General features: G+C 35.2%; 3 protein-coding genes across 3 annotated transcripts; all 3 read right to left on the bottom strand.

Moving 5' to 3' along the window:
* Positions 1-1,567: 1,567 nt before the first annotated feature.
* Positions 1,568-2,032, bottom strand: LOC114741975 (uncharacterized). The gene is made up of 2 exons (XM_028930219.1): positions 1,748-2,032; positions 1,568-1,624 (listed from the first exon to the last, which is right to left on the bottom strand). Exons 1-2 carry the CDS (start codon positions 2,030-2,032, stop codon positions 1,568-1,570), a joined length of 342 nt encoding a protein of 113 aa, XP_028786052.1.
* A 6,045-nt stretch (positions 2,033-8,077) lies between these two features.
* LOC114741974 (uncharacterized) lies at positions 8,078-8,546 on the bottom strand. Its single transcript, XM_028930218.1, has 2 exons — positions 8,262-8,546; positions 8,078-8,134 (listed from the first exon to the last, which is right to left on the bottom strand). The coding sequence occupies exons 1-2, from the start codon at positions 8,544-8,546 to the stop codon at positions 8,078-8,080; spliced, it is 342 nt and encodes a 113-aa protein (XP_028786051.1).
* Positions 8,547-13,838: 5,292 nt separating this feature from the next.
* On the bottom strand, positions 13,839-14,707 carry LOC114741972 (transcription factor DIVARICATA-like). The gene is made up of 2 exons (XM_028930217.1): positions 14,427-14,707; positions 13,839-14,295 (listed from the first exon to the last, which is right to left on the bottom strand). The coding sequence occupies exons 1-2, from the start codon at positions 14,705-14,707 to the stop codon at positions 13,839-13,841; spliced, it is 738 nt and encodes a 245-aa protein (XP_028786050.1).
* Positions 14,708-17,059: the final 2,352 nt, after the last annotated feature.

Genomic DNA, 17,059 nt, shown 5'->3' with positions numbered 1-17,059 from the left:
GCCACTAGTGCATGGTCTGAAGAATATAGTGGATTGAATTGTTTATTTATTTAATAAAATATCGGCCCTATATTTTTGGGGGAATTTGAATTTTTTTGTCTTATGAAAAATTAACAGAACTTAAAAAAATTGTTTACTTCAGTGATACCTGCAGTTAAGTTTTTTTTCCCCCTTATATTATATATATTGATATATTTTTAAAAAAATTATAGCATACCTAAGTTATATATAATACAGATTGTTAGTTTTTTTTCCCCCAAAATAGTAAGGGTTAGTAAATGTTTGATAAATAATTTCTCTTACTATTTGTAGGATACAAATGTTTTTATAAAATTATACTCCTCTGGTCCTAAATATAAGATTCATTTTGTAGTGTAATTTACACTACAAAATGAGTCTTACATTTAGAACCGAAAGAGTATTATATTTACGTTTATATTTAATAACGTAAAAAGATGAATGTATTGTGTTGAGGGAAAGTTCACTAGAATTATTTAACTCACCCCTCCCCAAATATCATATTTGCCATCGCAAAATTATAAATACTAAATCATGAATAATAAATTAAAAGACTAGCAAATTATCTAAAATATTACAAATATTCGAGCAAAAGTAAAAACCATTAATACAACCAAAGTCATGATTTTTCAAACAACAAAAGGTCAAACATGAGGAAACATGGAAAGGTCAAAACATTATTTTTTTTAATAATATACATTATTAAATAAACACAAAAAATTGAAAGAAAAGGAAAACAATATGCATGTTGACAAAGGTTCAAATTAAAGCCGTGCGAGTTAGAAGGCTTTAATTGTTGGTGGGTTGGCTAAAAATCCAACCCTAACTTGTCATTTTTGGTACGTTAAACCTATCTATTTTGCAAATGAAGCTTTTATGACTTATCAATTATTCGTAAATGAAACAGTTTAGCTAGTATGTACAGTGTAACACAACAAGTAAAAGAAACCATATTGATATACAACATCCACAAGATTAGTAATAAAAAAGGGTAAAACTCGTAGCTAATACTAAGGAAATTCCAACACTCTCAAAGATCCGAAATTGAACCACATCAAGAGGCAACTTGGAAAAGGAAAGGAGATGAGAGAAGTTTACAAATATATTAGGTAATAATTAAGGATTGATCAGCTCCGGTCTTTGTGGTGGCTTGGACAGATGTTGCCCAGATTGATAGCTTTGATTCATTCCCAGTGATTGATGCTGCATGGGAAGATCATCTTCATGAACTTGTGAGTTAGGTTCACAGTGATATGGCTCTTGCAATTGTTGAAGACCTGAAGAAGATGACTGATTACTCACTGGAACATCATAATGAACGTGATGAGATTGAAGACTTGAAGGAATCTGTGGGTTATGATGATGATGATGCAGTGAGGGAATTGAAGAAAGAATGTGGTTCAAACAATGAGGGCAGATGTTTTCTAAAGTGAGAGCATTGATTCCTCCTTTTCTTCTCTTAACTCTTGCGTCTCTCTTACTTTGGAGAAGATAAAACTTTTGGGCATGGCTTGCCACCTGCATTACACTTCTTGTCCTCACTACGTTTTCAGATATCTTCTTCCATTTTCCCTTCCCATGTATCTCCACTCCCACCAGGAACAATCTGTTCAGATCAAAATCAAATATTATATCACCTCATCATTTCATGATCATGCCTTTGTGTGTGTGTGTGTGGGGCAATTGATCTTGCATATATAGGTAAAAATGAATGCAACAATATAGGTACGTACATGTGTTCGTCCATAGACCAAGAGCTGCGCTTCTTTCTTATGGGACCGCTATACTTGGGTGGCTGTTTGGCGGAGGAGGGCCAAGAGTAGCCCGGGCAATCTGGTGGCAGAACCCGGCCCGAACCAATCTGCTCGACGTCGTTATGCCGTTGGTAAACCATTTCGTTTGTGGCGCCGGGGGCTACCTCGTCGGTCCTCTCCCATCGGTTGGGGTAGCCCTCCGGCAACCACACCGGAGCACTCTCAAACAGCTTGTCCGCCTCCTTACTCTGGAACTCCATTGTCTTGGCTCTTCCCTTCACCAATATTCATAATTATATATCAGTCATCGTCATCATACATACATAACACAACACGCGCTTGTACACATACAAATATTTACATATATACAGATATATATATATATCAGTACACTGTGTCCAACAATCGTATACTTCATCGATGTATAGACAAGTTCGACAAAGAAACTGTTGATTACGGTCCACAACAATCAATCTTGGGGACCCAAATACAATATATATATATATATATATTTGAGTATAGCGATTTGAAACTGATCATTCTATAAACATGAAATTACAGCAAGAATTAAGGAATGGGTCATCAAGAATCCAACGGAGATATATCCGATTACGTACCGAGAAAGAGAGAGATAACGAAACGAAAGGTATAGCGAAGATGAAAGACTGAGGACGAACGAGAATCGATTAAGTCGTCTCCGTACGTAGCAAGCTGCGGCGGAGAGTCGTCGTTCCGACGCGGCGGAGGCAAGAGGCAGTGAAGCTTAGGTTCAAAGATCTCCACTCGCAGTCTCACTTGTATTTTGGTACGAGACTTTATGTTGACTCGTGCATATACGGAGAGATAGAGCGAGACGAACGATCACTTAACTTCAATTTTTTTATTGAAAAAAAAAACTGAGTTCTTGATTATGCTCCTGTTTTGCACGACTAGAATTTTAGAATCCTGGTGGCACGAACTCAGTAATAATCTGTCCATCTACCAGTGGGCTTTCCATCTTTAACCCAATGTGCAAAACAAACGTCTTTCACAATTTTTATATAATGCGTAGTATATTAAAGTTTTTGTATCATAATATTAATATAATTTTTTATCCCTAAGTTTGATTTCATTTTGTTTTTGTACCTCAACTGAAAATCTCTTATGGTGAAAAGTATTATCTTATTATGGGAGCACACTTCGTGCCCATTTTATTACTATTAGAAAAGTGATGAAGTTTTTCTTGTTTTACTTAGCATTTTGTTCAGTGGTTAATTACAACCAAAGCAGAAAAAGACCTTTCTTAAAAGAAGGCAAAATGAAAACATATTAACTCATAAAATTTTACACAAGTTATTAATTAACAACACATAATGTATTAATATAGAAGTTTTCCACACTCCAATTACAAAAACGGTGTAAAAATCCTTTTTTCAATCGTGGTAAAAAGGGCCTTTTGTACTAATGATTTTATTAATTATACACTTTCGATTTTAGTCCCCAGCAGCACGATTCAAGATTATAGTTGGCTCCAAGGTTAGAAAACGTTTGTTGCCCCTATTTATTAAGGAACAAAAAATAGTAACCGCATATTATCTTGTCCTTCTTGTTTTTAGTATGAGACAAAAGCTTCTTCACACATAAGAAATCAATCCGTACATAGCCGACCATATAGCCAACATCATATACGATATAATTAAGACTTAGCTTTTTGTATATGCTTTATAATCACCTTTGATATGATAAAGCTCATCTATTAAGTTTCATTGATTATACCTTGTTCTCTCTACTATTCTTTTTTTTTTCATTTCCATTTTCATTGTCCAAATCAAATTTAGTGCACAATTATATTTATAGATGTTTGTTATTAAGGAGATAAAGATTTTTATGACTTGTTAATGATTCTTGATGAAGCAATCAAGTACAATGTTCCACAAAAAAAAAAAATTGCGTCGCCTCGCCAAGAACACAATTAAAGCAAGCCAATAATTGACAAGTGCAACTCACAAAACCAGTAACAAGAAAGAAACAAATTACAATTGACAAAACTCCTAGCTAATTAATGCTAATGAGGGATTCATCATGGGAAGAACATAATCAACCGGTAAGGTATCTTGATGAGATTGAGAACTCAAAGGAATTTGCGTTCCTGATTGATTCATCGGCAGTGGAAGATCATAATGATTTTGAGTCTGATCCAGTGGCATTTGAGTTCCTAATTGATTCAGTGGCAATGAAATATCATAATGACTTTGAGTCTGATCCAGTGGCATTTGAGTTCCTAATTGATTCATCGAATGAACATTATGAACCATTGAGGTAGCTTGATCATGAGGTTGAAGAGTCAAAGGAATTTGACTTCCTAGTTGATTCATCGGGAGCAAGTGATGATTCAATGGAAGATCATAATGAATTCGAGTTTGATTCGGTGGACTTTGAGTTCCTGATTCATTCATCATGGGCAGTAAGTGATGATTCAATGGAAGATCATAATGAAGTTGAGTCTGATTCAGTGGACTTTGATGAGTTCCTAAGTGATCCAGCAAAGGAAAATGATGAATCGGTGATATAGCTGGACCATGAGATTGAAGACTGGAAGGAATTTGAGCTCCTAATTGATGACTCAATGGAGGATCATAATGTATTTGAGTTTGGTTGATCAATGGAATTTGATTTCCTAATGACTGGTTTAGTGGAAGAACATTATGAAGTAGTGAGTTAGGTTGATCGTGAGGTTGATGATTCAGTGGAAGATGATAATGAACTGGTGAGTTATTAGATTGATGCATCAAGTTAGGATTTGAAGGAATTTGTGGGTTATATTGATGATGATGATGATCTGGTGATGAGGTTATTGAAGAAATAATCCTTTCCAGATGGTTAGGGCTGATATCTGCTAAAGTGAAATCATGGATACTTGCTCTTCTTTTCTTGACTTGTGTGGCTCTTTCACTTTGGCGAATATAAAACTTCTGAGCATGGCTTGCCACTTGATTTGTACTTTTTGTCATCACTACGTTGTTAGATATCTTCTTCCATTTTCCCTTCCCATGTATTTCCACTCCCACCAAGAATAATCTGTTCAAATCAAAGTTAAAACAAATCATATCACCTCATAACCCAGACAAATCAAAATATCACATACCAATTAAACATTTTTTTTTTAATTTGAAAGAGAAAATACTCATCTGATTCTAAATATAAGACTTTTTTTATAGTGTAATTTACACTACAAAAATAATCTTATACACTTGAGGTACAAACAAGATAAATAAAATAATAAAACTGGTGTTCTTATGACCTAGCAACATTGAAAACTAGGTGGTAAGTTGCGGGTTAAATGCTCTCATAAATAAATGAATAACATAATAAAAGTGTACGTACATGTGTTCATCCAAAGTCCAAGATGTGCCGTTCTTTGTTGTGCGACCGCTGGGCTTGGGTGGCTGATAGGTGGAGGAGGAAGGCCAAGAGTCCGGGTAATACGGTGCCAGAACCCCACCCGATTCAGTATCGCGGACGTCATGTAAAGGCAGCAGTTGATGAGGATACAGAGACATCGCGGACTGCGGAGAAAGAGAGATAATGATAACGATGGATATGAAAGACATATATACGCAGTATATAAGATATAGAGTACAAGAACCGATGAAGTCGTCTCCTTACCCAGCAAGTTGCGGCGGAGATCGGCGGTCGGAATTTCAACGCGACGGAGGCAAGAAGAAGCGGGGCTTATGGAGGTGGAGTTTCGACAGCGTCACCGGTGATTTGGTACCAAAATTTTGGCGCGAAACTCTTCAATTCTTTCTTGGTGATTCTCGGGGATAAGTGGATATATGTATATAAAGCCACGTAGGAGAGAGAACAATGATAACTTATTTTCAATTTTTTTTTAATTGCGAAGGGTTCCAAATCTAACAGAATCAAGAAACCGTGTGATGTATTTAAGTTTTTATATAAAGCCATCTAGGAGAGAGAATAGTGATAACTTATTTTCTTTTTTAATTGCCCGGGGTTCCAAGTCTAACAGAATCAAGAAACCGTATGATAAATTAAAGTTTCTATTTATATTTCATTTTCAATATTTTATATATATATATATCATTGGATAAAAGTACAACCAGCACCCAAATTTATTTTTTTAGATGCATTCAGCACCCTAAACTTACTTGTAATGCAATTTTATTCTTAAACTTTTTAAAATGGTGCAATTTTATCCAAAGTTAACTGATTCCAAACGTCCGTTAATGAAATTTTGTCTATTTGGTGGGCCAACAATCTTCACAAATTGGGAATCAGAGAACCTAATTTTCTTCTCCAATCTATTCTGTTTTTTCCATGCTAAAGACCATTGAGCCAATATACCCCGATTAAAAACTTTTTCTTTAACAAATTTTTTTTAAAAAAGTAACAATCATAATATTGATGAGATCTGAGAAGAAGGAGAGGGGGGACGGTGTGGGAAGACATCTGGCTTATCACGTGGCAAAAGTCAACAAATCACTAAGCCTATCTGTTAATTTCTTTGACGGATGTTTGCAATTAGTTAACTTTGGATAAAAATGCACCATATTAAAAAGTTTAAGGATAAAATTGCACCATAAATAAGTTTAGAGTGCTGGATGCATCTAAAAAAATAGATTGAGATGTTAGTTGCACTTTTACTCTATATCATTTTGAGGATTTAGATTAAGCCACTGGTGCACTCTGAAGAATGTGGTGGATCGAATTGTTTATTTACTTAATAAAATATCGGCCCTAAATTTTTGGGGGAATTTGATTTTTTTTTTCTTATGAAAAATTAACAGAACTTAAAAAAATTGTTTACTTCAGTGATACCTGCAGTTAAGTTTTTTCCCCCCTTATATTATATATATTGATATATTTTTAAAAAAATTATAGCATACCTAAGTTATATATAATACAGATTGTTAGTTTTTTTCCCCAACATAGTAAGGGTTAGTAAATGTTTGATAATTAATTTCTCTTACTATTTGTAGGATACAAATGTTTTTATAAAATTATACTCCTCTGGTCCTAAATATAAGATTCATTTTGTAATGTAAATTACACTATAAAATGAGTCTTATATTTAGAACTGAAAGAGTATTATATTTACGTTTATATTTAATAACGTAAAAAGATGAATGTATTGTGTTGAGGGAAAGTTCACTAGAATTATTTAACCCCACCCCCAAAATATCATATTTGCCATCGCAAAATTATAAATACTAAATCATAAATAATAAATTAAAAGACTAGCAAATTATCTAAAATATTACAAATATTCGAGCAAAAGTAAAAACCATTAATACAACCAAAGTCATGATTTTTCAAACAACAAAAGGTCAAACATGAGAAAACATGGAAAGGTCAAAACATTATTTTTTTTAATAATATACATTATTAAATAAACACAAAAAATTGAAAGAAAAAGAAAACAATATGCATGTTGACAAAGGTTCAAATTAAAGCAGTGCGAGTTAGAAGGCTTTAATTGTTGGTGGGTTGGCTAAAAATCCAACCCTAACTTGTCATTTTTGGTAGGTTAAACCTATCTATTTTGCAAATGAAGCTTTTATGACTTATCAACTATTCGTAAATGAAACAGTTTAGCTAGTGCGTACAGTGTAACACAACAAGTAAAAGAAACCATATTGATATACAACATCCACAAGATTAGTAACAAAAAAGGGAAAAACATCAGTAACAACTGGTAAAACTCGTAGCTAATACTAAGGAAATTCCAACACTCCCAAACATCTGAAATTGAACCACATCAAGAGGCAACTTGGAAAAGGAAAGGAGATGAGAGAAGTTTACAAATATATTAGGTAATAATTAATTAAGGATTGATCAGCTCCGGTCTTTGTGGTGGCTTGGACTGATGTTGCTCAGATTGGTAGCTTTGATTCATTCCCAGTGATTGATGCTGCATGGGAAGATCATCTTCATGAACTTGTGAGTTAGGTTCACAGTGATATGGCTCTTGCAATTGACGAAGACCTGAAGAAGATGACTGATCATTCACTGGAACATCATAATGAACCTGATGAGATTGAAGACTCGAAGGAATTTGTGGGTTATGATGATGATGATGATGATGATGATGCAGTGAGGGAATTGAAGAAAGAATGTGGTTCAAACAATGAGGGCAGATGTTTTCTAAAGTGAGACCTTTTTTTGTTTTTTTGGCCAAATCTAAAGTGAGAGCATTGATTCCTCCTTTTCTTCTCTTAACTCTTGCGTCTCTCTTACTTTGGAGAAGATAAAACTTTTGGGCATGGCTTGCCACCTGCATTACACTTCTTGTCCTCACTACGTTTTCAGATATCTTCTTCCATTTTCCCTTCCCATGTATCTCCACTCCCACCAGGAACAATCTGTTCAGATCAAAATCAAATATTATATCACCTCATCATTTCATGATCATACCTTTATATCTGTGTGTGTGTGTGTGGCAATTGATCTTGCATATATAGGTAAAAATGAATGCAACAATGTAGGTACGTACATGTGTTCGTCCAAAGACCAAGAGCTGCGCTTCTTTCTTATGGGACCGCTATACTTGGGTTGCTGTTTGGTGGAGGAAGGCCAAGAGTAGTCCGGGTAATCTGGTGGCGGAACCCGACCCAAATCAATCTGCTCGACGTCGTCATGCCGTTGGTAAACCATTTCCTTTGTGGTGCCGGGGGCCACCTCCGTGGTCCTCTCCCACTGGATGGGGCGGCCCTCCGGAAAACACACCGGAGCACTCTCAAACAGCTTGTCCGCCTCCTTACTCCGGGACCCCATTGCCTTCTTGCCTCTTCCCTTCACCAATCTTCATAATTATGAATCAGTCATCTTCATCATATATACGCAACACCCGCTTATACACATACATACATATATATCAGCATACTGTATCCGACAATCGTATACTTCATCGATGTATAGACAAGTTCGACAAAGAACCTGTTGATTACGGTCTGCAAGAATCAATCTTGGAGACCCAAATCCAATATATATACATATTTGAGTATAGTGATTTGATACAGATGATTCTATAAACATGAAATTGCAGCGAGAATTAAGGAATGGGTCATCAAGAATCCGACGGCAAAATATCCGATTACGTACCCAGAAAGAGAGAGATAACGAAACGAAAGGTATAGCGAAGATGAAAGACTGAGGGCGAACGAGAATCAGTTAAGTCGTCTCCGTACGTAGCAGCTGTGGCGGAGAGTCGTCGTTCCGACGCGGCGGAGGCAAGAGGCAGTGAAGCTTATGGTCAAAGATTTCCACTAACAGTCTCACTTGTATTTTGGTACGAGACGTTAAGTTGACTCGTGTATATACGCAGAGATAGTGCGAGAGGAATGATCACTTAACTTCAATTTTTTATTTGAAAAAAAAAAAAACTGCGTTCTTGAACATGCTCTTGTTTTGCACGACTAGAATTTTATTATAATTTTTGATCCCTAAGTTTGACTTCATTTTGTTTTTATACCTCAACTGAAAATCTCTCATGGTGAAGAGTATTATCTTATTATGGGAGCGCATTTCATGCCCATCTTCTTACCATTAGAAAGTCATGAAGTTTTTTTAGTTTTACTTAGCATTTTGTTCAGTGGTTAATTACAACCAAAGCAGAAAAAGACCTTTCTTAAAAAAGGGCAAAATGAAAACATATTAACTCATAAAATTTTACAGAAGTTAGTAATTAACAACACATAATGTATTAATATAGAAGTCTTCCATACTCCAATTACAAAAACGGTGTAAAAATCCTTTTTTCAATCGTGGTAAAAAGGACCTTTTTTACTAATGATTTTATTAATTATACACTTTCGATTTTAGTCCCCAGCAGCACGATTCAAGATTATAGTTGGCTCCAAGGTTAGAAAACGTTTTTTGCCACTATTTATTAAGGAACAAAAAATAGTAACCGCATATAAGCTTGTCCTTCTTGTTTTTAGTATGAGAAAAAAGCTTCTTCAAACATTAGAAATCAATCCGTAGATAGCCGACTATATACCCAACTTCATATACGATATAATTAATAAGACTTAGCTTTTTGTACATGCTTTATAATCACTATTGATAAAGCTCATCTATTAAGTTTCATTGATTATACCCTGTTCTCTCTGCTATTCTTTTTTTTTTCACTTCCATTTTCATTGTCCAGATCAAATTTAGTTCACAGTTATATTTATAGATGTTGGTTATTACGGAAATAAAGATTTTTATGACTTAGTAATGATTCCTGATGAAGCAATCAAGTACAATGTTCCACAAAAAAAAAATTCCATTGCCTTGCCAAGAACACAAGTAAAGCAAACCAATGATTGGCAAGTGCAGCTCACAAAATTAGCAACAAAAAAGAAACAAATTAGTAACTACAATTGGCAAAACTCCTAGCTAGCTAATGCTAATGACGGATTCATCATCGAAAGAACATAATCAATCGGTAAGGTATCTTGATGAGATTGAGAACTCAAAGGAATTTGCGTTCCTAATTGATTCATCGGCAGTGGAAGATCATAATGATTTTGAGTCTGATCCAGTGGCATTTGAGTTCCTAATTGATTCAGCGGCAATGAAATATCATAATGACTTTGAGTCTGATCCAGTGGCATTTGAGTTCCTAATTGATTCATCGGATGAACATCATGAACCATTGAGGTAGCTTGATCATGAGGTTGAAGAGTCAAAGGAATTTGGTTTTCTAGTTGATTCATTGGGAGCAATTGATGATTCAATGGAAGATCATAATGAATTCGAGTTTGATTCGGTGGACTTTGAGTTCCTGATTCATTCATCATGGGCAGGAAGTGATGATTCAATGGAAGATCATAATGAAGTTGAGTCTGATTCAGTGGACTTTGATGAGTTCCTAAGTGATCCAGCGGAGGAAAATGATGAATTGGTGAGATAGCTGGATCATGAGATTGAAGACTGGAAGGAATTTGAGCTCCTAATTGATGATTCAATGGAGGATCATAATGTATTTGAGTTTGGTTCAGTGGAATTTGATTTCCTAATGACTGGTTTAGCGGAAGAACATTATGAAGCAGTGAGTTAGGTTGATCATGAGGTTGATGATTCAGTGGAAGATGATAATGAACTGGTGAGTTATTAGATTGATGCATCAAGTTAGGATTTGAAGGAATTTGTGGGTTATATTGATGATGATGATGATCTGGTGATGAGGTTATTGAAGAAATAATCCTTTCCAGATGGTTAGGGCTGATATCTGCTAAAGTGAAATCATGGATACTTGCTCTTCTTTTCTTGACTTGCGCGGCTCTTTCACTTTGGCGAATATAAAACTTCTGAGCATGGCTTGCCACTTGATTTGCACTTTTTGTCGTCACTACGTTCTCAGATATCTTCTTCCATTTTCCCTTCCCATATATTTCCACTCCCACCAAGAATAATCTGTTTAAATCAAAGTTAAAATAAATCATATCAACTCATAAGCCAGACAAATCAAAATATCACGTACCGATTAAACTTTTTGTTTAATTTGAAAGACAAAATACTCCTCTAGTCATAAATATAAGACCTTTTTTATAATGTAATTTACACTACAAAAAGGGTCTTTTATTTAGGATTACACTACAAAAATGATCTTATATTTAGGACCGAGAGAGTACTAAACACTTGAGGCACAAACAGGATAAATAATATAATAAAACTGATGTTCTTATGACCTAGCAACATTGAAAACTAGGTGGTAAGTTGCGGGTTAAATGCTCTCATAAATAAATGAATAACATAATAAAAGTGTACGTACATGTGTTCATCCAAAGTCCAAGATGTGCCGTTCTTTGTTGTGCGACCGCTGGGCTTGGGTGGCTGATAGGTGGAGGAGGAAGGCCAAGAGTCCGGGTAATACGGTGCCAGAACCCCACCCGATTCAGTATCGCGGACGTCATGTAAAGGCAGCAGTTGATGAGGATACTGAGACATCGCGGACTGCGGAGAAAGAGAGATAATGTTAACGATGGATATGAAAGACATACATATGCAGTATATATGATATAGAGTACAAGAACCGATGAAGTCGTCTCCTTACCCAGCAAGTTGCGGCGGAGATCGGCGGTCGGAATTTCAACGCGACGGAGGCAAGAAGAAGCGGGGCTTATGGATGTGGAGTTTCGACAGCGTCACCGGTGATTTGGTACCAAAATTTTGGCGCGAAACTCTTCAATTCTTTCTTGGTGATTCTCGGGGATAAGTGGATATATGTATATAAAGCCACATAGGAGAGAGAACAATGAAAACTTTTTTTCAATTTTTTTTTTTAATTGCGAAGGGTTCCAAATCTAACAGAATCAAGAAACCGTGTGATATATTTAAGTTTTTATATAAAGCCACATAGGAGAGAGAATAATGATAACTTATTTTCTTCTCTTTTTTTTTAATTCCCAAGGGTTCCAAATCTAACAGAATCAAGAAACCGTATGATAAATTAAAGTTTCTATTTAGATTTCCTTTTCAATATTTAATATATATATATATATATATCATTGGGTAAAGGTACAACTAACACCCCAATTTATTTTATTCTTAAAATTTTTAAAATGGTGTAATTTTATCCAAAGTTAACTGATTCCAAACGTCCGTTAATGTAATTGACAGATAGGCTTGGTGATTTGTTGACTTCTGCCACGTAATAAACCATATGTCTTCTCCTATTAGAAAAGCTAAACCACCCGCTCCATCCCCCCTCTCCTTCTCAGATCTCGCTAAATAAATCACCAAACCTATCTGTCAATTTCTGTGACACATGTATGCAATCAGTTAACTTTAGATAAAACTGCACCATATTAAAAAGTTTAAGGGTAAAATTGCATCATAAATAAATTTAGGGTGCTCGATGCACCTAAAAAAATAGATTGAAGTGTTGGTTGTACCTTTACCCTATATCATTTTGAGGATTTCGATTAAGCCACTAGTGCATGGTCTGAAGAATATAGTGGATCAAGTTGTTATTTATTTAATAAAATATCGGCTTTCGAGGGAATTTGATTTTTTTTTCTTATGAAAAATTAACAGAACTTTAAAAAAATTGTTTAATTCAGTGATACCTGTAGTTAAGTTTTTTTCGTTATATTATATATATTGATATATTTTTAAAAAAATTAGAGCATACCTAAATTATATATAATACAGATTGTTAGTTTTTTTTTCCCAACATAGTAAGAGTTAGTAAATGTTTGATAATTAATTTCTCTTACTATTATTGCAGGATACAAATGTTTTTATAAAATTATACTCCTCCAGTCCTAAATATAAAACCCATTTTATAGTATAAATTATACTACAAAATAAGTCTTATATTTGAAACTGGAGGAATATTATATTTACATTTATATTTAATAACGTAAAAAGATGAACGTATTGTGTTCAGGGAAATTTCACCAGAATTATTTAACTCCCCCCCCCCAAGAATATCATATTTGCCATCGAAAAATTATAAATACTACATTATAAATAATCAATTAAAAGACTAGCAAATTATCTAAAATAATACAAATATTCGAGCAAAAGTACAAACCATTAACACAACCAAAGTCATGATTTTTCAAACAACAAAAGGTCAAACATGAGAAAACATGGAAAGGTCAAAACATTATTTTTTTTTATAATATATATTATTAAATAAACACAAAAAATTGAAAGAAAAGGAAAACAATATGCATGTTGACAAAGGTTCAAATTAAAGCAGTGCGAGTTAGAAGGCTTTAATTGTTGGTGGGTTGGCTAAAAATCCAACCCTAACTTGTCATTTTTGGTAGGTTAAACCTATCTATTTTGCAAATGAAGCTTTTATGACTTATCAACTATTCGTAAATGAAACAGTTTAGCTAGTGCGTACAGTGTAACACAACAAGTAAAAGAAACCATATTGATATACAACATCCACAAGATTAGTAACAAAAAAGGGAAAAACATCAGTAACAACTGGTAAAACTCGTAGCTAATACTAAGGAAATTCCAACACTCCCAAACATCTGAAATTGAACCACATCAAGAGGCAACTTGGAAAAGGAAAGGAGATGAGAGAAGTTTACAAATATATTAGGTAATAATTAATTAAGGATTGATCAGCTCCGGTCTTTGTGGTGGCTTGGACTGATGTTGCTCAGATTGGTAGCTTTGATTCATTCCCAGTGATTGATGCTGCATGGGAAGATCATCTTCATGAACTTGTGAGTTAGGTTCACAGTGATATGGCTCTTGCAATTGACGAAGACCTGAAGAAGATGACTGATCATTCACTGGAACATCATAATGAACGTGATGATGATGATGATGCAGTGAGGGAATTGAAGAAAGAATGTGGTTCAAACAATGAGGGCAGATGTTTTCTAAAGTGAGAGCATTGATTCCTCCTTTTCTTCTCTTAACTCTTGCGTCTCTCTTACTTTGGAGAAGATAAAACTTTTGGGCATGGCTTGCCACCTGCATTACACTTCTTGTCCTCACTACGTTTTCAGATATCTTCTTCCATTTTCCCTTCCCATGTATCTCCACTCCCACCAGGAACAATCTGTTCAGATCAAAATCAAAAATTATATCACCTCATCATTTCATGATCATACCTTTATATCTGTGTGTGTGTGTGTGGCAATTGATCTTGCATATATAGGTAAAAATGAATGCAACAATGTAGGTACGTACATGTGTTCGTCCAAAGACCAAGAGCTGCGCTTCTTTCTTATGGGACCGCTATACTTGGGTTGCTGTTTGGTGGAGGAAGGCCAAGAGTAGTCCGGGTAATCTGGTGGCGGAACCCGACCCAAATCAATCTGCTCGACGTCGTCATGCCGTTGGTAAACCATTTCCTTTGTGGTGCCGGGGGCCACCTCCGTGGTCCTCTCCCACTGGATGGGGCGGCCCTCCGGAAAACACACCGGAGCACTCTCAAACAGCTTGTCCGCCTCCTTACTCCGGGACCCCATTGCCTTCTTGCCTCTTCCCTTCACCAATCTTCATAATTATGAATCAGTCATCTTCATCATATATACGCAACACCCGCTTATACACATACATACATATATATCAGCATACTGTATCCGACAATCGTATACTTCATCGATGTATAGACAAGTTCGACAAAGAACCTGTTGATTACGGTCTGCAAGAATCAATCTTGGAGACCCAAATCCAATATATATATATTTGAGTATAGCGATTTGACACAGATGATTCTATAAACATGAAATGACAGCAAGAATTAAGTAATGGGTCATCAAGAATCCGACGGAAAAATATCCGATTACGTAGCGAGAAAGAGAGAGATACCGAAACGAAACGTATAGTGAAGATGAAAGACTGAGGACGAACGAGAATCAGTTAAGTCGTCTCCGTACGTAACAAGCTGCCGCGGAGAGTCGTCGTTCCGACGCGGCGGAGGCAAGAGGCAGTGAAGCTTAGGGTCAAAGATTTCCACTAACAGTCTCACTTGTATTTTGGTACGAGACTTTATGTTGACTCGTGTATATACGCAGAGATAGAGCAAGAGGAATGATCACCTAACTTCAATTTTTTATTTGGGGGGAAAAAAAAAACTGAGTTCTTGAATATGCTCTTGTTTTGCACGACTAGAATTTTAGAATCCTGGTGGGACCAACTCAATAATAATCTGTCCATCTGCCAGCGGGTTTTCCATCTTTAACCCAATGTGCAAAACAAACGTCTTTCACAATTTTTATATAATGCGTAGTATATTAAAGTTTTTATATCATAATATTAATATAATTTTTTATCCCTAAGTTTGATTTCATTTTGTTTGTATACCTCAACTGAAAATCTCTTATGGTGAAAAGTATTATCTTATTATGGGAGCACGCTTCATGCCCATTTTATTACTATTAGAAAAGTGATGAAGTTTTTCTTGTTTTACTTAGCATTCTGTTCAGTGGTTAATTACAACCAAAGCAGAAAAAGAGCTTTCTTTAATAAAGGCAAAATGAAAACATATTAACTCACAAAATTTTACAGAAGTTAGTAATTAATGTATTAATATAGAAGTCTTCCATACTCCAATTACAAAAACGGTGTAAAAATCCTTTTTTCAACCGTGGGAAAAAGGACCTTTTGTGCTAATGATTTTATTAATTATACACATTCGATTTGAGTCCCCAGCAGCTCGATTCAAGATTATAGTTGGCTCCAAGGTTAGAAAACGTTTGTTGCCACTATTTATTAAGGAATAAAAAGTAGTAACCGCATATAATCTTGTCCTTCTTGTTTTTAGTATGAGACAAAAGCTTCGTCAAACATTAGAAATCAATCCTTAGATAGCCGACCATATAGCCAACTTCATGTGCGATATAATTAAGACTTAGCTTTTTGTATATGCTTTATAATCACTATTGATAAAGCTCATCTATTAAGTTTCATTGGTTATACCTTGTTCTCTCTACTATTTTTTTTTTCATTTCCATTTTCATTGTCCGAATCAAATTTAGTGCACAATTATATTTATAGATTTTGGTTATTAAGGAGATAAAGATTTTTATGACTTGGTAATGATTCCTGATGAAGCAATCAAGTACAATGTTCCACACACAAAAAATTGCATCGCCTCGCTAAGAACACAAGTAAAGAAAACCAATCATTGACAAGTGCAGCTCACAAAACCAGTAACAAAAAAGAAACAAATTACAATTGGCAAAACTCCTAGCTAGCTAATGCTAATGAGGGATTCATCATGGGAAGAACATAATCAATCGGTAAGGTATCTTGATGAGATTGAGAACTCAAAGGAATTTGCGTTCCTGATTGATTCATCGGCAGTGGAAGATCATAATGATTTTGAGTCTGATCCAGTGGCATTTGAGTTCCTAATTGATTCAGCTGCAATGAAATATCATAAGTATGATCCAATGGCATTTGAGTTCCTAATTGATTCAGCGGATGAATGTTATGAACCATTGAGGTAGCTTGATCATGCGGTTGAAGAGTCAAAGGAATTTGACTTCCTAGTTGATTCATCGGCAGCAAGTGATGATTCAATGGAAGATCATAATGAAGTTGAGTCTGATTCAATGGACTTTGATGAGTTCCTAACTGATTTAGCGGAGGAAAATGATGAATCGGTGAGATATCTAGATCATGAGATTGAAGACTGGAAAGAATTTTAGTTCCTAATTGATGATTCAATGGAAGATCATAACGTATTTGAGTTTGGTTCAGTGGAATTTGAGTTCCTAATGATTGGTTCAGCTGAAGAACATTATGAAGTGGTGAGGTAGGTTGATCATGAGATTGATGATTCAGTGGAAGATGATAATGATGAACTGTTGAGT

This window comes from Neltuma alba, unplaced genomic scaffold, assembly GCF_004799145.2.
Source record: "Neltuma alba isolate B1F8T4 unplaced genomic scaffold, ASM479914v2 tig00003589_pilon, whole genome shotgun sequence".
Classification (NCBI taxonomy): domain Eukaryota; kingdom Viridiplantae; phylum Streptophyta; class Magnoliopsida; order Fabales; family Fabaceae; genus Neltuma; species Neltuma alba.
This window is presented reverse-complemented; position numbering and strand designations above follow the sequence as displayed.

Excerpts from the sequence above, each read along its gene's own strand:
- LOC114741975 (XM_028930219.1), bottom strand. The coding sequence starts at position 2,032 with ATGGAGTTCCAGAGTAAGGAGGCGGACAAGCTGTTTGAGAGTGCTCCG. Across the intron at positions 1,625-1,747 it reads CTATGGACGAACACATGTAC|ATTGTTCCTGGTGGGAGTGG; the intron begins GTACCTATATTG and ends TGATCTGAACAG.
- LOC114741974 (XM_028930218.1), bottom strand. The coding sequence starts at position 8,546 with ATGGGGTCCCGGAGTAAGGAGGCGGACAAGCTGTTTGAGAGTGCTCCG. Across the intron at positions 8,135-8,261 it reads CTTTGGACGAACACATGTAC|ATTGTTCCTGGTGGGAGTGG; the intron begins GTACCTACATTG and ends TGATCTGAACAG.
- LOC114741972 (XM_028930217.1), bottom strand. The coding sequence starts at position 14,707 with ATGGGGTCCCGGAGTAAGGAGGCGGACAAGCTGTTTGAGAGTGCTCCG. Across the intron at positions 14,296-14,426 it reads TGGTCTTTGGACGAACACAT|ATTGTTCCTGGTGGGAGTGG; the intron begins GTACGTACCTAC and ends TGATCTGAACAG.